The 23,862-nt window shown below is 42.7% G+C and overlaps 1 protein-coding gene across 2 annotated transcripts in view; it reads right to left on the reverse strand.

Annotated features, from left to right (window-relative positions):
• Window positions 1–408: 408 nt before the first annotated feature.
• The window catches only part of LOC116386019 (E3 ubiquitin-protein ligase Midline-1-like), a 46,437-nt gene continuing 22,983 nt past the window's right edge, over window positions 409–23,862 (reverse strand). For both annotated transcript variants that reach the window (XM_031851957.1, XM_031851956.1), the window contains exons 2-10: window positions 22,379–23,172; window positions 14,272–14,367; window positions 10,341–10,448; window positions 8,562–8,710; window positions 7,922–8,049; window positions 6,722–6,865; window positions 4,011–4,172; window positions 3,601–3,808; window positions 409–3,513 (exon numbers count right to left, since the gene is read on the reverse strand). In XM_031851957.1, coding sequence (XP_031707817.1) covers window positions 3,165–3,513; window positions 3,601–3,808; window positions 4,011–4,172; window positions 6,722–6,865; window positions 7,922–8,049; window positions 8,562–8,710; window positions 10,341–10,448; window positions 14,272–14,367; window positions 22,379–23,104 — 2,070 coding nt within the window. In that variant the 5' untranslated portion in view covers window positions 23,105–23,172 and the 3' untranslated portion in view covers window positions 409–3,164. The remainder of the gene's footprint in view (window positions 3,514–3,600; window positions 3,809–4,010; window positions 4,173–6,721; window positions 6,866–7,921; window positions 8,050–8,561; window positions 8,711–10,340; window positions 10,449–14,271; window positions 14,368–22,378; window positions 23,173–23,862) is intronic.

The raw sequence follows: 23,862 nt of genomic DNA on the forward strand, positions 1-23,862 counted from the left end.
GGAATTCATTATTTAGTTGAATACGGAAAGTTGACTCCGAGGCAAGTGTTCAGAAGATAATTGCTCTCTATGGACGCCCTCATATCAAGAAATGACGCAATTCATGCTCGGCTGACTCCCTTTTAGAGAACAGATGGCCTAATATTGTGACTCAGCGTTTGAGACATTTCATATGCAATGAGTGTAATTGTATCTTGGATGTAACACTGTGCAACTGGTTCTCATGACACATTCTACTAATTATAGTCAGTAGCCCATGTTGTGTGTTATGCATTATTTACGAAGACATACTAGTGGAGTAAAGTTATTCATAAATGCCCAATAGTAAATGCACATTGTCTGTCTCATGCAGTAGCAGTTCAAGAAAGCAGCACTAATGACTGGTATCAGCGACAACAAAGAGTCATCTGCCCATACTAACCCCACCATATCTTCTATATTACAGACACACACTTCCATTATTTGCAGATGGTGACCCGTAAATTGCCTTTGTGTCTTTTTATTGGTTGCTTGGCGGAGCGCTGGCTTAACTTTTTTTTTTTTTTTTTTTGCCCACTCAAACCACTGAACCGTGCCAGCAAACACACACAAAGCTTGAGCTAATGCTAGGTGTTGAACGACAAACCCCCACTGAGGCCTGGCGTCTAAGAAGAATCAGGAAGAGCCCCCGATGTCCGCGGGAAGTTTACATGACAGACTCGACCACCACCCCTTCCTCAGGAAACGCATCAAGTCAAATGACCTGAACAAGTTGTGGTCTGAACTTAGAGGGACATAAGCATCTTCCTGGAGGATGCCAGTGGGTGCTTTGATGCCTTGTGCAGAGTTTAGTTGGCGGTTAATGGGTGTCTGGCTATCGGAAGCAAAATAAACAAACTGATATCTCTCGTCACGTTTAGACCCCACCGAACTAAACCTAGCCACTGCAGATCCATTGTTGAACACATAGGAAGTGGTTTTGTGACTCAGCATTGATTTCCAACCTCGGGGTCGATCCCTGATAATTACCGAGCAACCCCTTTCACATGTCGTGTGGTCCATTGTTCATGCAAGATTATGGATTATAGAGGCTTTAAATGACGGTTGTCTGACATAGTGTCTGACCTGAATTGAGTGCAGTCTCCCTGAGGGACACCACTAACTAGACCAAAATGCCAGAGTCTTAACTGAATTTGCAAATGCTTGAATATCTTCAAAATGTGATCTTTTGTTTGTAAGCCCCCACCAGAAAGAACACCAGAAGTGGCTCCTGGCATTTCACCCCATCCTGCTTTTATGAGATCAGCTCTTGATATTCTCTCACCGCTGTTTCGCCTCTCTGGATAAAGAATGGCACACTGTAATGTGAAAAGGAACAAATGTTTATTTTTGACCTTCTCATAGACTTATATCAGACGACAGTGATGTAAGCGCACATATCCTGTTTTCCATAAAAATGTCCACAGAGACGGAACAAATACCACCATGGTCATAAAGTTCAAATGGAAACATTAAATTGAGCACTACATATTTATCGGATACTATGAAAACATACAGTTCAATTAACTGCCAAGGAAACAGAATTAAAGAATAGATGTGTCGTCATACTTTTGAAGTGTACCAGGTATTGAAACTACGCAACATTATACAACCAAATCTTTATATTTACACCGACGAGCGCCTTTTTTGCCACTGTTAAACAGTATTACATACAGAACAATATTGAATTATAGGATGTATTATTGACGATATCCCTTTGAGAGGTTTTGTTGCAAGGGCCTTGACGTTTTTCCCTTTTTTTTTTTTTTTTTTTTTTTTTTTTTAAATAGCAAGCCAATGAGTGAAGAGTGATGTACACCCTGCTGACATCATCAATGTGCAACATGTCTGCAGGAAAGTGGTGCTGCATGTAGATTTGATGTTCACAAGACCTCAGTGTAAACATGACATGTAAATATGAGTATTTTGATAATGGGAAGAGACGAAAAAGCAAATTAATTAAGTATTGGCACACCAGCACAAATATGTCCCACTAAACAGCCATATGCTTGTTGTAGAGGAAAGTGAGAAAATCACACTCTAATGTGCATTTCATCCCTTTGCTCCAATAATAACTTGCGGCTACAACTGTAACACAACTCGCATATAATGTATCGCATGAAACCCTAATGGCTGCCAAAAAAGGGTGAATTCAACACAAAAGTCAAACGGAACACAGCACATTCCCAATATTAATGCATGTTAATTGCACCAAAATAAATTGTATGCTACAAAAGCATGAATAAAGTATGAGCAATGTACAAAAAACAAGGTTTACATTTAAGGGAATCCTGCATTTAATATTAGCATAATTCTATATCCTCTCTTATTACGTTTTAAAAAATAATACAGCATTTATTTACTATGTAAAATTTATGTAAAGACATCTGAACAAACAGCAATGGCTACTTTGGTTCCTTTTCAATGAACGTGGGAAAGATGAGGGGAGGTATGCGATGAATTTACAAAATATACATCTTTAATTCTGCTCTTTCCAGCAACCATGATTGATTAATGTGTGTACTTGCAGGGATTTTCAAAGTGCTATATCTGATAAGGTGGTGTAAAGAAGAAAATTAGAAATTGATTTGTGGCTTGTTTCCCAGTTGCCATGGTACAAATGCACCCATCGTGGCCAAAAGTGCCTTAGAGTATGAATGTGTGGCTCACATCTGTCCTTTTGTCCTAGTTTCTTCTGGATTGACTCCAGCTTACTGTCATCCATCTCGAAAAAAGGGTTTCACTCGGAGTCAAAGATGACATGAACCAGCGCCATATCTGCTATAAAAATCAAAGTAAACAACGGAAAATCACAGCTCAATGAGAAAACACACCAGACATCTATTCTTCTTTTTTTGCATATAAAAGCTGCACTAGGTCATTTTGCACAAATGGTAGCAAGTATTAATATCAGACACGTTTGAGTCCAGTGTTTTTTAGGGCCGAGCTGCTGTTTAGGAGACTTCACTCCTTATGCAAATGTGACGAGAATTTAATTTAGGTAAAAACAGCAGACTTGTATCAATTAAAAAGGATGGGACACTCTGTTGTTTTTGTATCCAAATAATTTCACAAAACTTGCCCAGTGCAGCTTTAACATAATCAAGACCAGTTCATGCTGATTTATTCCCATCTGTCTGTAGTTGTCAGTTGTCGGGCTCCAGCTCCTCTAGATGGTCAGGGATGGGTAGACCAGTGAGAATCGTCAGACACTTGTTCCACACGTTGAACACGGGACACACGGGCTGGACGAAGGAGACGTGGAATGTGTGCAGGTGCTGGGAGCCCACGGCGTCGTAGAAGGTCACGTAACCGGCGTCGTAGTCGAGCAAGACCCCGACGCGTCGCAGGTGGGGCGAGGGCTCAATGGCCAGCTCTTTGCTGTTGTGGCGAACCACCCAGGAGTTGTTGCAGCGGCAGAGCACCCAGGAGGCAGAGTTCTTGCCGATCCACTCGTGCTTGGGGGCTGATTTGTAGGCTATACCCACAGCGTACCTGAGGAGGAGCGGAGACTTCGGTCAACCTCGAAGCTTTACCTCAAACAGACTCCCGACTAGACATTTGTGGGTCAGTAAAACTTACCATGTGCTCCCTCCAATTAACGCCTCCCAGTAGTGACGACCGCTGTCGATGTAGACATTCCCCACCACGCCGTAGCTGCTCTGGCTGGTGAAACGCTCCTGGCTGTGGCCTTTCTTGGACGTGGTCTCGTCCCGCTCCACCGTCAGGTTATCGTGGGACACCTTCAGCTTCTTGTGGGCAGATTTGGGGTCCAGCTTGAACGGCTGGCCTGGTAGAAGAGAAGGATTTTCAAATGTATTGAGATCTATGACGTGCACAATCTTTACAGAACTGCTCATTTCCATTAATTTACTTTCACAATTGCCGAATAATTAAACCAACAAGCTACTTTTGTGAGTGTTTTTAAAGATATATTTTCAACAAAGGTCGATCCGATATGGAGTGTTCGTTTTCAGTAGTTTTGTGCTTACTGTTGGTCTTCAGAGTCCCCGGTTCACTGCTCCTGCTTCCCGCTTGGTTAATGGCCTTGACAACAAAGATATACTTTGTGCCGCTCTGCAGACCATGCACTGTGTAGTGGTTCTGCTTGATGTTGGGAACAATCATCCAGCTCTCCAATGAGTTACACAGACCTGAGAGAGAGAGGGTAAGGGGCGCAAGATAAGGAGAAAGAGGGAGGGTTGATACAGTATTAATTCAATGGGACATATTCAAGTTTTTGCTTGTTAAAGGTTCCTAAAAAATGTATTTATAATAATCTTTATATAAAGGATAACCGTCTGAGAATAAATCTGTAACTGCAGACATTTTCAGCAAAAAACACCCAAATAGGAGAAAAAGGGTTTATTTCAAGGTTTCCTGGAGAGGAGTGAAGTCCAGTACAGCCGTGTGACAGGATAGTGTAAGAAATGATTGGCTGTGTGTTAGCCTGCGGCAGTGGGAACAGGTGAGTGTGAAAAGGCACTAGAGGAAACCATTCACACCTCGACGGCTTCATAGCTGCACTATGCTCTATCTGCTTGGTGTGCGTGTTTATTCAATGGCACTACCTCCTGAGGCGTGTATGTGTGTTCCCTTCCATGTCATGGCATAGTTTGCCTGAGGAAGTTACACAGGAAGGTACCACTACCACTGTAGCTGCTCTTTGTTGGCCACCCAGAAGTGAAAATAATATTCCATACCGATCGTCGTCAGGTCTCCTTTGAATGATACAGTGTCGCATAAAGATCTGGCCACCACACTGGCTTCTCATTTACCTCTGTGGAGAAATAGGAACGTGTCCATTTCTGTGTCCACTTTCTAGTGACAGTGTTGTCATGTACAGCCTGTATGTAAGCATGTGAGATCTGTAATAACATATTCACCATTGGGCCTTCTACTCGGGACCGCACAACCGCCGTTGGACAAATAGGAAGAGTGCCAGTGCGTTTTATTGATAAATTGGAATTGATGACATCTCTGCAATTTCACACTATGCAAAGTCAGCGTTTTAAGTGTGAAAAGTGGGGATTAATGAACATCTTCTAAATGTGCATTTATTTTTATATTATCTATACATGTGATTAAGACAAATTAGGAAATTATGATAAGAGGATCGCACTGAGGAATTGCTACTATTCCTGTATACAGTAAGTCCATTAAAATCCAACACATGAAAGCAGACTGTCTTTCTCCCTTTCCTATCATCTTAGCACACATTTCCCACAGGCAATCTAATTCCACTGAACATGCGTGCATAGGTTACACGTGTTTTTTTTGGTGTCTTTTATTAAATCAACATTGGTAGACTTTCACTTCTTGATTTATCCGAATTGCTCCGGGGGTTATTTTCCAACAGCAACAACCTCTGACATTATCGGATGTGAAAACAGGAGGTGAGAAAAATCACAGCGTCTCGGTGAACGGGAGGAGACGGGGATGTGAAAGAGAGAGGGAAATAAATGTCACATTAGCTTGATGGCCGTCGGTTCCAAACATGCTTTGAACGGTAAAGTAATTTGAAAGGTGTAACCTTGGGAAGAAAGATGGAGAAGAAGGAATCTTTCAGCATATGGACTCCGTCATTGCCACTTTAACATCTCGCATGTACAGACATAAGAACTCCGTACATCCACTGAAGTCTCCTCTTTTACTGAGGGCTCTACACCCAAAGTGAATTATCTGCTGCACTATTGTCAAATCTTGTTTGCCTTTCATCCGTCACAAGCTACAGTCACTTGATGTGCGACAACATCTGAAGGTGATAGCAGCATAAAGGCCAGAGGCTTCACTTCAGGAGGTTCCACTTCCACCGCTATCTCGGCTTTTAGAAAAGCACTATAGCTCCCAGCTGCCTTAGGGGAGCCAGTGGCCACCAGTAGAGCAGCATGATTGTACTTGAGCAGGTCTTTTTATTCCGTTAGCAAGTTCTCAAGATGCTTCTTCAAAACATCTTTAATTAGTTTGTCCCTGTTGCCATAATGCATCTTAATTTGTAAGGACAGCTTCTTTCTGGAGCCAGCTTGGTACCTCAGCACACAGTATTTTATATCCATTCATTTAACCTTGATTCAATCCTCACCATCGAGTACTTTGTGCTTCTTTTAATGTAGCTTCGATTGTGTATTTCAATGTGTCCTGTCTGGATGTAATATGTTTTAATGTACCCTTTCAATAGCAGATTTTACACATGCAAACCAAAGACAAATTTCTGCCTCTTGCGTGCAAAAAGTAGACACAGAATTGCCATTTTACTGTCACTTCATGTTCCCCATTTTCCATCTGGGTGGGGTTGTTATATTCCGTCCGTAGCGACTTGACATATCCATCCAGGCTGCATCAGTTTCAGTTAGCAGGAAAGCTGCAGTAGTGCTTTCTGGGGGCAGTTAATATGTTCTGCGTTGATGGAAGAAATATGCTGATTTCAGAGTTATTTCTCGTCAGTCTCATGCACGCTAGAGGCCATTTTCAGTTATTTGTTCTGTTTGACACAGGGAGACAAAATCACTGTTCCCAATTTTGCCCACAAAACACGGATTGGCACGGTTGTTTTCCGACAAAGAAATGTAAAGAGATGTGGACTAGACTCTCACCAGGCTGCTAAAAACACTAAATACAAAAAAAGATACTACTTCCAAAAACCTGAAACTACAATAATTCCCCGTCTGATTTCAAGCATTCCTTTTCAGCCACTCATACTTACTGGCAATGTTAGACTGCCCAGTGAAGATGGCGTACTGGAGCTCATAGGACACCACTGTGAACTCGTCATCAGACGTCCAGTGGACCGAGATGGTGTCGTATGAAGCTGTGCACAACTCTTCCCTTATGCACGGAGCGCTCGGAGCTGCAGAGGGCATAAAAAAGGAAAAGTCATCCAACACGATCTAATGCTGATAATACCAACTGAATATAATTGCAAATTACGCTATTCCAAAAGTGATAACACACTTGTCATTTGTTTTAGCAAACAGTAGCCCCAATTAACCCCGTACTAGTTCATTTGGCTCCATTTAGGAGTGTAAAGGGTTCATTACACACAGGACTGAAGATGTTCTTTCCACTAGAGTGGTAGGTTGAGCATTAAAAGCAATGCGGAAGAGAAATAATGAAATATTCACATGAAAAGCAGCTCACATTAACACAGCGGGGAGGGTAAATAACACAATCCTTTTAGCAGTAACTAATGCGAGTCGTTATATAACCAGATACGCTAGATTGGCTTTTACACTCATGTATCCATGTGCTCTTTATGATATAGTTCTCCTTTTTATTTGTATTCACACAGCATTTGGTAGGAAGAGAATGGACTGAGGTAAGATACAAAGACGCAGCTTAAACTGATTGTACAGCCACTTCTCGTCTCTTTCTGTGTCTGTCACTCTCTCCCTCTCCCAAGCGTTCTGCCATGAGTGGCTGAACATAGTGGAGTGATTCAGACTGATTCACTTAGTGAAAAGGCCCTCCAGCGAATCCCTCATGCATCGCAGAGAATAAATATGAGCCAGCCATTTTCACAGACCTTCAAATCCACTACCCATGATGCCTTGTTTTTGTCCCCGGCGTGCTCATAACTCACACGGTGACATTATGACGGGCCCTTCCAAATGGGACATCAGAAATTAATGTTGAAAATTAATTTTGGAATTAATGTACTGGGGACCGCTCCTTCAAACGCAGTGCTTGAAAACAGCAGAGGCTTCAAAAGAATAACAAGTAGAACTCGAAGCAAGAATAGAGTTGTAATTCAAGGCAATGTTTGGTTTTATGTTCAGTGAGGAACTGAATTAAAAAGACAGTCTGTCGTTATAACAAAAAGCGACACCTGGTTTGTGATTTAACCTCAAAGACAATGGGCTTGAATCAATAGATGTCCCTCTGGAGGGAAGACGAGAAGGTTTACCTGTCAGGTAATCCAGATTCTCCAGTAGCTTCTTCTCTCTGGTGAAGTCCAGGGCAACCGTGTCAAAGGTGTCCGTTAGGTGTATCTCAGGAATCAGCACTTGGGTTGATGCAGTCGCCATGGAAACCCTAGATCAATACCAATCAAAATAGAACAGGCTTTCATACTTTATTGTGTGTTGTGTTGATATTAGAACCGAGGAGCTTTATCATAGTTTATAAGCTACTCCAAGATGCTGAAACAAGGAATTTTGGCATACTAGGCTGATGGATTAAGATACGTTATATAAAATGAACTAACTGCTCAAGAGTTGCTAAATTTATAGATACTCAATCTGAATTAAATCAGACCCCTAAATAGTGACTGCAAATGAGATTCCGATTGAAACACTCCAGAGCATGCACATATTGGACACCGGGTTTTGCTCTAAATTGCCAAATTAGAAAGCTGGAGTAGGGAGTGGAATGCAATTTGGCTAAATGAAGGATAGATTCCCTCTCTACTCGTCTGCTGTTAGGGAAATCAAGTACACGAAGTTCTCTATCTGTGTGTGCAATCTTTGCCCACTTCCTAACGCTAGACATTGGCTGACTGAGCTGAGTAATTCCAACATGTGAGGCCAGTGTGTGGGCTATCTGACCTCTCGTTGATGCTCTTGGCGGTCTGCAGGAAGCGAGCGTGATCGGTTTCCTTAAGTGTCTGATCGGCCTGCGTGATGAGGGCGGAGGACCTCTCGATGCACTGTTTGCAGTTGGTGATCTGTTGGGCGAGCTTCCGAATCCTTTGTGCCTGGTAAGGATGGCAAAGGGAAGTATGAGAACAGTGCTGTTGGGCTGGATCAAATTACTAAACCTAGAATGCATGAAAATACCTTCAGCTGGGTTAAGATGTTGCAGATTATTAGGGATTATTAGGGATTAGAATAATCAGATTAGGGATAATCAGAATAATCAGATTAGGGATAATCAGACTTGACAGGAAATTACCCCAAAACGTGTTTTTTTTTTTTTTTGGTACGGAGATGAATTTTAACGTTTCAAAGTTAGTCGTACGCGAAAAGGTCAAATCCAGGGCCGACTGATGCACATAGTCTTGTATTTCTTCATGTTTTCTTAATTGGTATGAACATCCAGCACTGTGAATTACAGCAAAGGGTAAGAACGTGTCCATCCTGCTTAGAGTTCAGGGACTGGAAGCTGATTTGTTTTGGCCTCCTTCCTTGTTTCATGTTCTATGAGGTTCTGTTTAGACGCCATGGATGTCTTCTCACTCTGAAGATAAATGAACCAGACACTTCAAAGTTAACTCTCTATGTTGTAGAGAAACTATAAGTGTCCTTCTGCAACTAAACATCCTACGAAAGCTAATTATTTTGAAAAAGAAACTGAGTGAGTTAAGCTTTTCCATGTTGCTGCCAATACTACATTCTTTAGGCCTTTCAATGATTTTACTGCACGCAAATCTGGGATTTGATATCCCCTCGTTTGCCCCCCGGTTTTATCCCCTCTCCCTACAGTATGAGCAGAGATGTTAGCAGACAGATTGAGGTCAGTGGCTGGATTGAGGTTAAAGGACATTTCATCATCAGCTTGGCTTGTACAGATCAAACAAAAAAAAATCTAATCTCAGTCCAATTCCATTTCAAGTTACAAAGTCCTCATAGTGTTCAAAAATAAGGAGAACAAACCGAAACTTTCTCAGAAAAGCCTGAAAAATAAACATCTCTGTCTTTTCTGTGTCCTCGCTGACACAATCCTCAAAGCTAAAAGCACACGTTACACGGTGTAAAAAAAGAAATCCCTGGTGGGATCCTAGTCTCATTAGAGACAGCTTTTTAAAAAAAAATCATCTGGGTTTAGAGTACAAGTACATGCACCCTCCCATATGCTCTGGGATCTACTTTTGGCCAGTCTGAGTGTTTTTCCCCGTCTGCTCAGAATGTGTTGAAAGGTTTGCATTTGAGGCAGCTGAACAATTTGGCATCTGCTCACAATATAAGGTCAAGTGGCTGTAACGAAGTATTGCATTGGACACAAATATAGCTTGGAGTGTTTTCAATGTTTTAAATATTGATGGATAAAGGTAATGACATTAGCAGTCTGTTGGAATCCAAACCGTTTGACTCATTACATTGTATATGAGCAGGAATAAAGGAGTTAATTAGTTTTTGTCATGCATATGATTGTTGAATATTATATTTGCAGACAGTATTTGCCCCTTGATGATCATTGTACCTGCTGTAATGTTGATGGACAAACAAATATTTACATTGTGCTGTTTGAAATGGGCTACGCATTTTAGTTTATTCACTGTTTGCCAGTGAGAGGCTATGAGGTGAAGCATCGGAACACAAAATGGCAAAAGAAAATAACTGGATTCTACTGTCGCACTCCTCGACCCTGCTGAGCGTTCGCCTCACCTTCCCCTCCTTGATCTTGTTGCCGATGATCTGCCTCCTCTGCTGAATAATGTCAATCAGGACATCGCACTCCTCCAGGAGCTTGCCCTCTTGGCGGGACGCGTTCACCTGAGAACCAATTCACAGAGAGCCATCCATAAATGAAGAGATTGAGAGATTGTGGGTATATATCGAGAGTCAGAAGTTTAGTGGCTCCGCATCATGTCGGCCGAGGGACAGGATGTCATTTTCATCCATCAGCCGGCCCTCCCGGCTGAAGCCAACACTTTGGGAAGATGAGGCATATTCAGCCATTTTGCCTCCCGCTCGCTTTGAGTGCTGAGTGACAAGTGAAATATGCAGCAAGCTCTGTGGCTGTTAGAGAGCAGACATGACACTCAGCAGTATGCTGAAGAACCAGAATGTCTTGAATCAGGACTGTGTGAAATGTAGTGCCCTGGAAAAATGTTTCACTGTAGAATTCAATGTGTTGCTTTTCATAGAAATGAAAACGCCGGTTGTGAGACTCTACTGATGTCAGTGTTGATGCAACAAGACAAGGATTGATGGTATGTGTTGGAAATTTCAATTCACTGAGTGAGAGTAAACTACCGAGTGTCTATTCTATAGGGAATAGTGAATGAGGAACAAGGGAATGATTTTGGAAACGGCCAATGAGTAACCCTCTTTTCCATGGTAGTCCTTTTGAAGTAAGGAAGTATTACTGTTTGAAAAATTATGGAAATAAGACATATTTCATTTTACATAATCCCCGTATTAAGAAAGAAATCCAGGTTGCTTTTTGCTCAAATTTGAGGGTTTTGTATCGCACTGTAGAAGGTATAAAACTAGTTGACCTACATATAGATAAAGGCCAGTGCTCCCCTAACTTCATATGAGGCATATTGATTTGTGTGGCAGTGGGTTCAAACATCTGCTGGGCTCAGAACCAAACACTGATGTTCAACTGAAGAAAAATAATTGGATTTAGTTGGAAGGTGTTTGGGAAAGTGCAGTTGACTCTGAGCGTCTTTTTAGAAGCAAAAGGGCAGCCAGCTGAGGTGTTTGATTCACTTGGAACCTTTACAGTCTATAAAATCTGTTCAACTCCAATTATGAGACTGCGGGGCCGAACATTACGTGTGCTTCTCTTTGTGGCCATTTCCTCGTGCTCCTTTCAGCACCTTGTGAAGTGTTGTGTTGCCGCTGCGAAGCGATAGCACAGGGAGCAATGAAAGGGAACTCTGCTGTGAGTGTTGCCAAGCTAGCCAGTTAGCGCACATTTATTCAAACAAACACATACACTCTCTGTTAAACACAGGTGTTTTAATAATGACATCATGGGCAGTTTCCTCCGTAGAGCCAAACAAGGCTGGAAAGTACTTCCTCAATATCCTCAACGTGGCCTCCTAAACAGCCTCCATGGGCTTTTCTGGACCCCGTGTTGCAGACAGAAATCATTTTATTTTAACACCTGGATTACAAACCTACAGCTTGCGAGACGTGCTAAGATGAACACCTTCGAGCAACGCCGGTGTGTCTGTCTTTTCAACACTACTAATTGGTCCCTTCGACATCACCGCGACAGCTCTGGGGGAACTTGAGATGTAAAACTGCTTACTCTGTGAAAAGCTTGTATATGTGTTATCTCTTTGTGTCACTTTGTGCACCAATTAGTATACTTTAACGGATCTAAATATAATGGGGATTTGGGGGTAGAATATTCACTGAAATTAGAGCAAAGACAAACATTGAAGTTCAACTTTTATTTTTTTGTAAGTCAGCTCTTTTTGGTATTTTGCTGTGTTTTTAAAGCACCATCAGGTTATGAGTCGTTTCCACAAGCTGCTAAACAACAACAAAGTAGAACTGGCTGACATTTCACGACCATTAATCTCAAGAGGTCAATGTGAACGAAGACGACGTCCTCCGATATTGCTCATCTGAGTGGAACGACCGCTCACACACGCACACACTGTGGTCGGTCTGCCTCCGAATTTCAGCTTTCCAGTAAGAAAACATACACACGCACAGTTTGTGACCAGAGTACATGATGCACCATGTAAAGATGTGGAGCATCTAATGACTGTGGGCAGAGCCCTCTGGAGCGTATGAGCAGTATGACAGATTGCACCCTGACAGGGACATTAAGTGATTCATTAGCCACAGAAACACACGCACATACAAAGACGACTCGGACCTCGAGGATATCCAAACTTTCGGAAAGGCAACTTTCTGTGGAGGGAGGTGACTTTAAACTTCACAAGACATCAGAGGAATGTATTCTTCTGTGGCTTCTGCTACAGAATAAGCATTAGTGTTTTTCCCTCACTCTGAGTTTTTTTCTTTATTGCATTTCTATAAACAAATCAATTAAGTGCTTCAAATGGTCCCTCTTTGACTGTTTGATATTATATGATTAACTTCATTTAAACATTGTAACTCTGTTTTCAACATGCAAAAGGCGTTATATTCCAACAATTACAGCATCTTCATTATATTAGTTGATGTGCTGCTAGCTGAAAAAGAATGCTGGTATTTGAAGTAATGCGGTGCAGGAGCTTTGAATTGTGGCTAAGGTTAAACCACAGCTCAGAAGAACTGGATGCTTTTTAGGAGACCATCTATGCCTCTAAGTATGCATGAACACTGTGCAGTCTTAAGCCATCATCTAGTCTCGGAGATGTCAGAGAATCTCAGCAGCTATCTCCTGAGAAGCTGTTTCATAGATTCATCTGATTTGAAATATTCAGAAAGCTGCCTGTGCAACGCTTTTACTGTGACCCTCCTTTTTATTTTTTATAAGCCCTCTTATACACCACTACTGCAGCTGCATGTCAAACAGCTCCATATATTGAGTTTATATTACTTCATGCATTTATTTTTGGCTCACCATCACCAGCTTAACATGTATTTCTTCCATCTACTTGTGCGATATGGCTGTTCTCACCTAAAAACAACGTGCTATCACTGCTCACTCCACAAGCTATTTTAGGCATTCAGAGTGAGTTGCAAAACCCTCCCGCACGAGTAGTTGTGACCCCTTCATATATCCATCATTTATTCATTTTTCTGTGCTTTTTTGATGGTCGGAAGGATCGATATTATTTAAAATTCCAACATCATCAAAATTCTTCAAGCTTAACTCACAGAAAAAACATCTCTTTGTGATGGTGACACAAAAACATACTCAAAATATATGCACACAGCACTATAGCAAATAAAAAAAAACAAATCTCCTTAATAAATCACAATCCTCTTTCCTAGCAGTTTGTGAAGGCCCTTGCCAGGCAGAGAGGCTGTCCTCCATTATTTCCAAGCAAAGATGTCTCTGCCTTTTAACCCTGTGGCATTGCGTTATTTAAAGCTTCTTAGTGGGCCAGCGTAACATGAACAGGCAGGCTTAGCATTGCCCTCAGTAAATACACACAACCATGCACACACTTTATTATCCTAATAGTAAACGTATTAGACAAAACCAGATGTTGGACACAAATAAAGGTGAGTGTACAAAAAGAATACAAGATCACAGAGCCTAGATGATTTTGTATGTCCAGCCAACACTCCAAAACCCAGAGATATTCCAATTTTTGCATTTTACGCTTGATTCATGGCTAAAACTAATATATCAGAAATGTCACCAGTTCCTTTTCTGCCGATTGACTAATTGTCAATCCTTTCAGCTCTCAAACACATTGTATAATAATTTCAAACAGCTACTATAGGGTTTTAGTTTAGCTGCTAACTGTAGCTACATGCTATCTCTGCACAATAGAAAATTCATTTTTTTTTCTTGCATAAATGAAAATAAAAAACTAGATTTAGTGTAAAATAACTGCAATAATATGCTCACAATAGACATAGCCAAACATATCCACAGAAATAATATGATAAATGTTATATTGACTAGACGGAGACATTATGTAGGTCAGCGGTGACCACTGAGACTCACCTCTACATGTTGACAAGTCTGGATCAGTTTCCCCATCAGAGACTCCAGCTCGTTGTTCCTCTTGATCAGATTGGTCAGGTTGGAGTCCAGGGCTTGCTGTAGCAGACACATTTAAAAAAACAACACTGAGAGTGAGACACGAACAAGAAACGGATGGGACATAAATGCAAAGAAGCCGAGGAGGGCAGAGCCGTAAATCAAAGGATACAAATGCAACTGCTTTATCATCCTCAGGTTTCTCTGCTTACACCAGCCAAAAAAAAGTTGTGAAACGACCTCGGGCACTACATCACAAAACAAAAAGTTCTAGAGCAACTACATGCTTGGAAACACAAATGTTTGATTCCTCAGCACAAGAGCAGCAAATGGAAGCGATGTTTCCCCCTCAGCTGTTCTTCCTCAAGGGCATCCCCACAAGTTGCAGGCTTTCCTTCTTCTATTGAAGAGGTGCATTCAGTGTCCATCGTACCTCTGAGCGCGGGTGATACCCCTCATCCCTGTGCTGCCTCCTCATCCTGCCCCGTCCGAGCTGCCGAGAGAGGAGCCTACTCTAGGAGAGGATGTGACTGGGACAGCCGCTCTACTGAGCGCCAAGCCAAGCGCAAACCCAGCCGAGCGGCAAATTGGGCATCAAAAGCCTTCCCTATGAGAGCACGCAGCAGCGCTCTCGGCTAACGAACCGGCAAACAGGTGACAGCGCGTCAGCTCTGGCCCTTAACGCTCCGCCCTCGCTTTTCTCTTCCCTCCCCCTTTTTTTTTCTTTTTTTTCCCCTCTTTTGCTGATTTTTATCCGCCCGGGCACAAGCTGTCTCCTTTACTTCAAGACCATCATATTATTGCCAAACAGAGCGCGCTTAATCCGCTCTGATGCCGCCTCGAAACTGTCCTGTTCAAAACTGTTTTCCTGAAGATTTTCAGCTGTGACTTGGCGAACGCTGAGATTTGCGTGTCTCAAAAAAAGGCGTTGGATCAACAAGGCCAAAGATAGCTTTGCTGAAAGCGCAGGTTTCTTGAATTCAACATTTTTAAATCCTTTGCTTCGGTTAAAACTACACATTTATTGACTTTAAAATCAAAAACTAGCTCAATACGCTCCATTCCAATTCACTTTAACCACTTTTAAGCTGCAGTGTAAACACAGCCAGGTTCTGATGTTATGTCGAGGATTAAGGAGGAGTTACCCCAGAGGGAATATTGAATAAAGTGTGTGTGTGTGTGTGTGTGTGTGTGTGTGTGTGTGTGTGTGTGTGCGTGTGTGCGTGTGTGCGTGTGCGCGCGCGTGTGTGTGCGCGCGTGTGTGTGCGCGCGCTGGAGTGGCACTATGGGGGCTTAATGGGTGGCCTTAATACGCAGATGACACACAAAAGAGAAAACGGCATAAAGGTCTCCTCGGAGAGAACGGCGCTGTCGTCGCCATTATCATCCATAGAGATAAAAATAAACTAAAGCTCTTGCATGATGAAGATGATGATGATGACAAGAATCACAACAATCAGTCAAACAGCTGCGTCACGCGCAAGTCGCTGTGTGCATGGAACTCATGCATGCATACTTCAATGCAAAGAGGAAAACAAATTTGTAATTATGTCTACATACCAGCTATCATAAGCACATGTTCAAAAGCAGACTTTACGTCTCCATATGCACACATGCAATCTTCAGGACAGGAAATGCACTGTGACATGTACACAAGAGGACAAGGCTTTTAAAAAAATTAAACCTGCTGTCAGTCTCCATGCGTGTGTGTGTGTGTGTGTGTGTGTGTGGGGGGGGGGGGGGGTTACTGTTTGTTTAGATGTACATATACAAAGTCAATACACATTCTCTCTTTGTGCATTTGTGGTCAGACTTGGACGTGAAGGGGTTAACCCACATCTACATCGTCCACGTCGCCAACTAGTATTAATCTGTTGGAGCTGAACTGCTCAGCTGCTGGTTGATCGCCTCACAATTATCCTGCTTGTTTATCCGCAGTATATCTCTCCATCTCTGCCTGCCTATCATCCTCCTCTGCTGCCAGTCCGAACTGGATTTGTACCCCAAAAACAGTGTCATTGTAAAGTTAATCTCTGCTCTGAACCAACTAGGCCGTGTTGATTTGATGAGTTAGTAGATATAAGCTACTGGATTTGGAATAACTGAGCTGTATGGATGCAGAATCATTTAAATGGCAAAATTATTTACCAAATCATGCTGTATTGTGTGTATGTAACGACACATTGACTTCTATACAATCGCCCCCTGCTGGCCATTATAATTAATGCACATTCAAGGCACTTCAACATTGGCTTCACTTTTCAGAACCGGAGGTTGCCGCCTGGGTCCCTTTAAAACAAAGGACTAATATGTGTGCATTAAGAGAAGGCCGTGAACATCACTGTGTGGATTAGAGACCTACCACCTTGTCATTCAAGGTAAGGCATGGCAGGGTACTTCACCTATGAGAAATACATGTTTGTGTAAATGTTTCATAAGATATTTTTCATAGGATCCGATACTTAAAAAAACATGAGTGTTTGGTGACCTCAAGTGGTCCTCTCACTTTTCTGCAGTGATGTACACGTGTACTCCGGAGAATGTCAGTACAATGTGACATCCTCTTGGTTGTGGTATCCTTTAAATTAACAAACGCATAAAAATATAGCCTGCAATGTCTGCTTCAAAAAGAAGTCCTAAAGTGGTCAGTCTCGTCCACGCAGTGATGTTCATGGTCACTTGGCAGCTGACAAAACTCTTGTGATTCAACATTTGGAGACGTTTAGTTAAATTGCTTTAAATGTAAGTATACCTTTTTAAAAATAAGAGTTATTTATTGAAGCGTGGTCAGCTGACAGAGGCAGAGCCAGTTCTGTGTTTTTCAAAGGAAAGCTGCTTCCCTCCACAGCATCTGCTCTTAATCACTGCTCTGCTGCAGCACGCTCGGATCAGCCTCTTCTTATATCAGCCAACTAGAATCCACCCTTTGAAACCGAGGCACAAATTTGCATACGTTCCATCACCGGGCGTCTCCCTGTTGGCTTAAAAATACAAAGTTGTGTGGTGTTGTCTGCCATTGTCATTAGTGTTCATGTCTGCATGAGCAGATGCATGCTGGGAGTGAGCTAAATCACCCTGAAGCAGTGCTGATAAGCTAGGAAGGTGTGCAAGGGGATCTCACGCGCACAACCAGTGATGGAGACAGGTAGACAAGTGAACTGAAAACTTCAGAGGAGCTACATCTTTTCAAGATTTACTGCGACACTGAGCAGGATTGTGTTCTCAGGAATCCTCACCAAACTGCCAGAATTTCACTTCATTCTTTTCCTTGTTGCTCGTGTGTGTGAGAGAGATCAGAGAAACGTAGTCGCACAGATGAAGACAGAAACAGTGAGGCAGAGAGAACAAAGGTGGACCGTTAAAGAGCGAGGCAGAGAGGAAAAGCTGACCATAGGATTCTTCATTTCTTTCTTTACTGCCGTTCTTTACGGCGATGTCCAACCATCTTTCCACACTCTGTTATTGCTCAGTCATCATGGTGTAGCAGTGTTCTGTAGTTCACAGAGGGCACCGGTGTGTTTGCTCGACACCCACTTTTCTGCCAGTGAGCGCCTCTATAAATTGGAAACAATATGTTTGTATCAGTCCTGGGGAAACAGAGATGACTCCGGCCGGCGACACCTGACTCGAAAGCAAAGCACGACAGAGAGGGGAAAAAAAAGGCAAGACGGCATTGTGCTGCGGTAAATTGGGAAAGGATTGTTTGTGTGGGTATGTGTCTGAGACGAGAAGGCTCTGAGTAAAAGGAACATTCCGTGCAGAATGAGGACAGTGAGTGCTGCCCTGTAAATTCTCAAATAATGGCTTCAGTTGAAGAGAGAACAGGGCTTTATTTGAGACAATACAACTTGTGATTTCTAACAAGAGAAAACATTGAGGTTTTTTTTGTTCCCCTTATATCCTGCAGAAGTCCTGTTTAAGTAATATAAAACACATTTGGTAAATTTAACTTTATGAGTTTGCAAAGTATTGCCTGGATGTTCCCTAAACAGCACTCAACAAACTTGAGTCACGGGACAATAGTGTGTTGCAAAGGATGCATGTACTCTGCACTGGTTGTGTTAAAATCCATACAGGAGAAGGCTGTATGTTGCAGTAAGCAAGAGCTTTTGAAAGGGGGCAGGCCTTGTCAACCTGTTACGACGTCTAGAAATGCTGACTTGGCAGGATCCAGTCCTTAAATTGCATCCTTAAAGTGGGCTATGATCTATGTGTTTATAATAACAATGAGCCACTTGAATAGCACCTTTACCAGGTGATATGTCAATGCTGTGTTCACAGCTTGTTTCTGCTGCCCCCAAGTGGACATAAATGAGACGGCAAGTTTAAAGGACCTTAGCTATAACAGGGGTTTTGTCATTAGATTATTTAAATTTTATTTTGAAAAGTAAAATCTGACTTTTAACGGCCCCTTGTTTTGCACTCGTGAGTGATTTCAAGGTATACAGCCCCGCCCTAAAGTACACTACATCACTGCAGCAAGGTAAGAAGTTACACCACTGGAGAAGATTTTGCAGCTGCTCTTTAAATTACTTTAGGGAAGTTTTTCAAGGTTGTAATTGAAGGTGAAAAAAGCATTATAGCATGGACTATATTGAGGAAGTAAGTCGGGGGATAAGGGGATTCCTGATATAAAAAGATGGATTAAGGCATAAAAGTAAATATCGTGCTTAAAAGGCTGTGAATCAAATGTTGTGTCTGTTTGCTTTTTATTGTGCATTTTGGCACAAAAACCCAGGGCAGCTGATTAAACCAAATGGATTACTATATAAAACACAACAAACCTATGATTTGTAAGCAAAGCTGAAACACACAGAAGGGCCCATCTTTTATCCTCAAGGTTCTTTCTCCTCAGACCCAGCGCCAAGGACTTTGAAAGCTATTTCAAGTCGCCTTCTCGTCAATTTCCTATGACGGAGTAATTTTATCTCCCCAAAAGGATGGGTGTTCCCTCAATAACCTCCACGGCTCTTATCAGGCGCAACACCACTGCCACTGAAAAAAGGAAACAATTCCAATCATGTGTTTTTTTGTTATGTTTTGCCCGGTGCAGAGTAAGGATATCTCAAAATCCAGCAGATCAGTGCAAAAAGAGATATGCATGAAATGGTCCGGAAAATAGGACCAAAAGACTTTTGACTTGTCAGACTCCAAAATGAAAGAACTGCACCAGATCTGAGTGAAAGAGGGGGAAAAAGGGAGTGCCTTTTATATCTGAAGGTTTTTAACCTGACAAACGGAGGCCTCCGTGCCTGTTCTGTGCCTCCTCTTTAAAGAAGTTCGCCCCAAAGTTTTCTGTCCTCATGAATTAAAAATCAAATGTGTTGTTCAGCATAAATATTGCATGGCGGTTGTTTTTTTCCCCGTGGTAATTAGCTTAGATCGAGGCCTCAATTTATTCCCTACCCTGTTTCTGTCGCGTGTTCAAAACATCAAGCAGTTGCCTCTTAAAAGCTTCAACTCAATGCAGTGTAGCTAGTAAACCATTTGAAGTAACATTATATATTCATTAAAACTGACTTTCTCTGTCTCAGGGTTTAAAAAGATTGCATTAACATTACTTGTTTCATAATCGAAGATATTACCGTTTCTGTCGAGATTTGTTTGCTTGTGTAGTGAGTGTGTTTACTGCCACGCACAAAAAGTAGCCCGAGCGCTAATACAATGAGTTGAGATTAAGTTAACTCGCATGTACAGAACTTAGCTTTCTACTCTGAAACAGAATTCAGCCCGAGGCTGAGCTGTATATTTTACGCCTCACTGTTGATTGAAGATGCAGCAAAACAAGTCAGTTATTCGAAGAAAGAGCCTAGACGCTTCAGCTCAGGGCCGACCGGGTCTTAATCTAAGGCTTGCATCGACCTCCCGTCATGGGCCAGCTGGCTGGCGTGAGGCCTTTGAGGGTCGACAGGTGGTCAAATCCCCTCTAACTTCTGCCAGAAAAGGAACATTTGTCTGTGTGAGAAAGGAGCTGCTGGCCGTGAATATCTGCAGATTGCTGTGAGGGTAGGGGGCAGATTGGGGGTCTCCAGGGTAGACATGCATGCCTGGGTGTGCGTGTGTGAGACACATAGACGGCGTGCTCAGAAGTTAATGAAGCGGGCATACACGTTTTGTTCCCCCATCTGCTCTCTTTGTCCGCACAAGGTACAAATGCTTTATTTATGATTGACTTATTTTGAGGATTATGCTTATGAAGTATTGCTGTGGTTTTTGTATTGAAGCGGATAATTAGCCTGTATAACTGCTGAGCTCGCTGACCTGTGCTGTGCTACGTTCTCTCTCCGGATGATCGGTGGGAGCCTGATAATTAGATGATGCACTGACCCGTAGCTTTTCCTGCTAATTATTCCTCTCTGCTTGAATATGCAGAAACCCGCAGGACGAGAATGGCTACACGTCACCTGTGATGACGGAACATGAAGCCCTTCATCGGAGGCAGAAAGGGTGCCAACCAGTAGAGGGCCCCTAATAACAGATCAATGTGCGGGAGGTTTTCGTTGTCTTTTTCTTGACAAAGAAGGAAAGTGCAGATGCTGAAAATAGATGGTTTTAATCATTGATTTTGGTTATTGTTTGGTGCTTTTATACTGTAAAGAAGGATATTAAAAAAGGGTATTTTACAACTCGAACACTTTTCACTCTGTGAAACTACTAACTTTTATTACAAAGCTGCCGTTCTATGGTTGCGCTGTAATGTTTCAGTAATCGCTGCCTTTTTCTTCTGTGGGTACCACGACTTGGAATCGGCTGTTGCGATTCAGTTTCTTCAATTATATCACCGAAGGAATGGCTCCTCTCTGAGGACGTATTACAAACTACCTCACACTTGAACATGTGTTTCAAACTTCTGGTGAAAGGAAAAACCTGTTTCTCAAAGGAGTCACGCCACAGCGTTTCATTTAAAGAGGCTTCGAGAGGCTGAATAAACACTTTCCGAGAGCAGGAGGCTCCTGCTGAAAAATGCTCCCTGGGCAAATGATGCTTTGGAAAAGTTAGTTGTATTTTCTGTTACTTGTTCTTACGTGGAATAATGAGTGGTTGAAAAATGTTTACGGTGGAGGAGTAAGTCAACGCTCTGACTGAACCTGAGGAAAAGTCAAGTTTGACCATTTGGGTACAGTAAAGTGCATCTTCTGTATTGAAGGGGTTACATAAGTGGCACCAAGAGATGCGAGTATAAATATTATCCTGTGCTAGCTTATTTTAAATGGCTCCCTAGTTGATTTTTATTGCTTTTAACATCCTTCAGATTCCTTTTAATGGCCTTTCTGCTTGAAACATGTCTGAAACATTTAGTAGATTATTAAAATGGTTACTAAATAATTTAGCCAAATCACTAGTGGACTAAAATCATTAAAACGTTTTGTGTAACTCTGCCAATGTTATGCATCAGTTTGCTCGTGAGAGCCTGAGAAAACAGTTGGCAAAAGCCCAAAGTCCATACACTTTATGGAGGTTCAATACTAAATGGAAAAGTGCTTAAATATTTAATGGCAGACAGTTGGATTATGAAACGAAAAGCATCCTGTAGACATTCCAAGTAACATTTCCTAATGGATGAGCTCTGATCTGACAAACGCACTGCTCACACACACACACATCCTGCCTCTGAGCCCATTACGAGCACACTCTTAATAGCCTTGCCCAATTAGGCACACCTACACTCGGCATGCAATTGGTGCTCGTTAACCTGCAACCTCATTGAAGACACCATGCCTCGTCACTAATGACACTTCCCATATTCACTGTGTGCACGCCTCTGAATATCCTCCCGGCATGCTGGCATGGAGTAGCGATTATGCTAATTGCTTAATTATTCAGCGGCGATAATAAGTCGGCATGAGATGATAAAATCTCACTTGATAATCGAGTTAGATACCTGGGTAAGGATAATAGGAGATTTCTGCAGAGCGGCATAAAATTAAAGCTTACAATGTTAATGGAATGGAGGTAATCTATGACATTAAAATAAAGGCCGCAGGTTAATTAAAACTCAGTTTTTGGAAAATTCCGCTTTTAAAGGCAAAATCACACCATGAAAGTCTTGTAATTTTACTTCTGCGCTTACCCTGAGTTTCTCATAGCGGTCGCTCAGTGCTGCCACCTGGTGGTCTCTGTGCCTCCCCACCAGTTTGCACAGTGAGCAGATCAGCTGATCATCTGTGACACAGTACATGTTCACCTTCTCCTCCTCGTGCTCCAGGCACTGGAGCCCTCTGAGGTGGGAGTCCGGCATGGGCTCGATGAGCCGGTGGCCGGTGAACGGCTTCTTGTTCGGGTGCGTCGCCCTGAGGCACTCCTCGCAGTATGACACCTCGCACGTCACACACGTTTTGACGGCATCCTGCGGCGGGTCCTGCTCGCAGAACTGGCACTGGACCGGTTCAGGAGGCATGACCGGGCTGGACATGGCGGTGCTGACTGGGACCAGCGCCAGCCGGTCGCTCCCTTCCTCGCCGGGAGAGTTGGGCCCGCTATGGGGCGCAGGCAATGGCAGCGGCAGAGGGACCCCAGCTGAAGATGAGGCCCGCTGAACTCTGTCAATAATGTTCTGTAAGGTCACGTTTCTCTTAAGTCCTTCTAGTCCACGCTCCGGACTCAGGGAAATGACATATCGACAGGTGGGGCACTGGAAGGCGCCGATGCTCTGAACAGGTTCGTTGGTGGCGCAGTGAGAGATGAGGATGCGATGGGCGCAGCCGAAGCACAGGCTGTGAGCGCAGGGGAGCAGTAGTGGATCTTCAAAGAGCTCCAGGCAGATTGGGCAGGTCAGCTCTGACTCCAGTGTGTCCATCCTGCTCACAGGAGGCCAGGCGGGACCAGATGCAGCGTCAGCGAAATCCAGAAGAGCTGCTCAGCTGTCTGCAGGCCAGAGACAGAGAGAGAGATGGTGGATGGCAGAAAAAAGGGAAAGGAAAGCACAGGGATTTGTGATTAAATGGTGTGAAACAGCTTACTTCACATTGCTTTCTTGGGAGGACTTATATCTCAACGGACCAGACCACTGAGTGGACTTAAAGAATGGCTGTGTGGTAACTGCTGGATTTTCTAAGTCTGTGTGAGAGGTGAAAATGAGGGACAATTGATATCTCCAAACGCTAGACAATCGAATACTTTCAAAAGTTCAGCACAGTTTTGGCTCTGATGCATATAATTACGTATAGAACCATAAAAACCAGCTTGGACTCACATAATCCATTGGACCAATCTTAATATAATGAATCATTTACCAATGGTAACAAATCCATTGAAGAAGAGTCAACATCTTATAAACCATGGCCTCAACCCCTTTCTATGGAATACCCAAACATAATATCCAAGCACAAATGCACACTAGCAACGAGGTAACCCAGAGATTTATTACTCTGTTGGTTATCTTGAGTAACAGGGTCATGGTTTCTGGAAAGGCGCACTTTTTTTGGCACTTTGAGCACCAATCACGATAGACATGTAGCAATGCGTGTCCCTCTCTTGCTCCTCCGAATATGGTCACTTCTGGCTCCAAAAAAACAAGATGGCGACGGTCAAAATTCCAAACTCCAGGCTTCAAAA

This window comes from Anarrhichthys ocellatus, unplaced genomic scaffold (assembly GCF_004355925.1).
Source record: "Anarrhichthys ocellatus isolate YVR2014 unplaced genomic scaffold, GSC_Weel_1.0 scaffold12, whole genome shotgun sequence".
Taxonomy (NCBI): Eukaryota; Metazoa; Chordata; class Actinopteri; order Perciformes; family Anarhichadidae; genus Anarrhichthys; species Anarrhichthys ocellatus.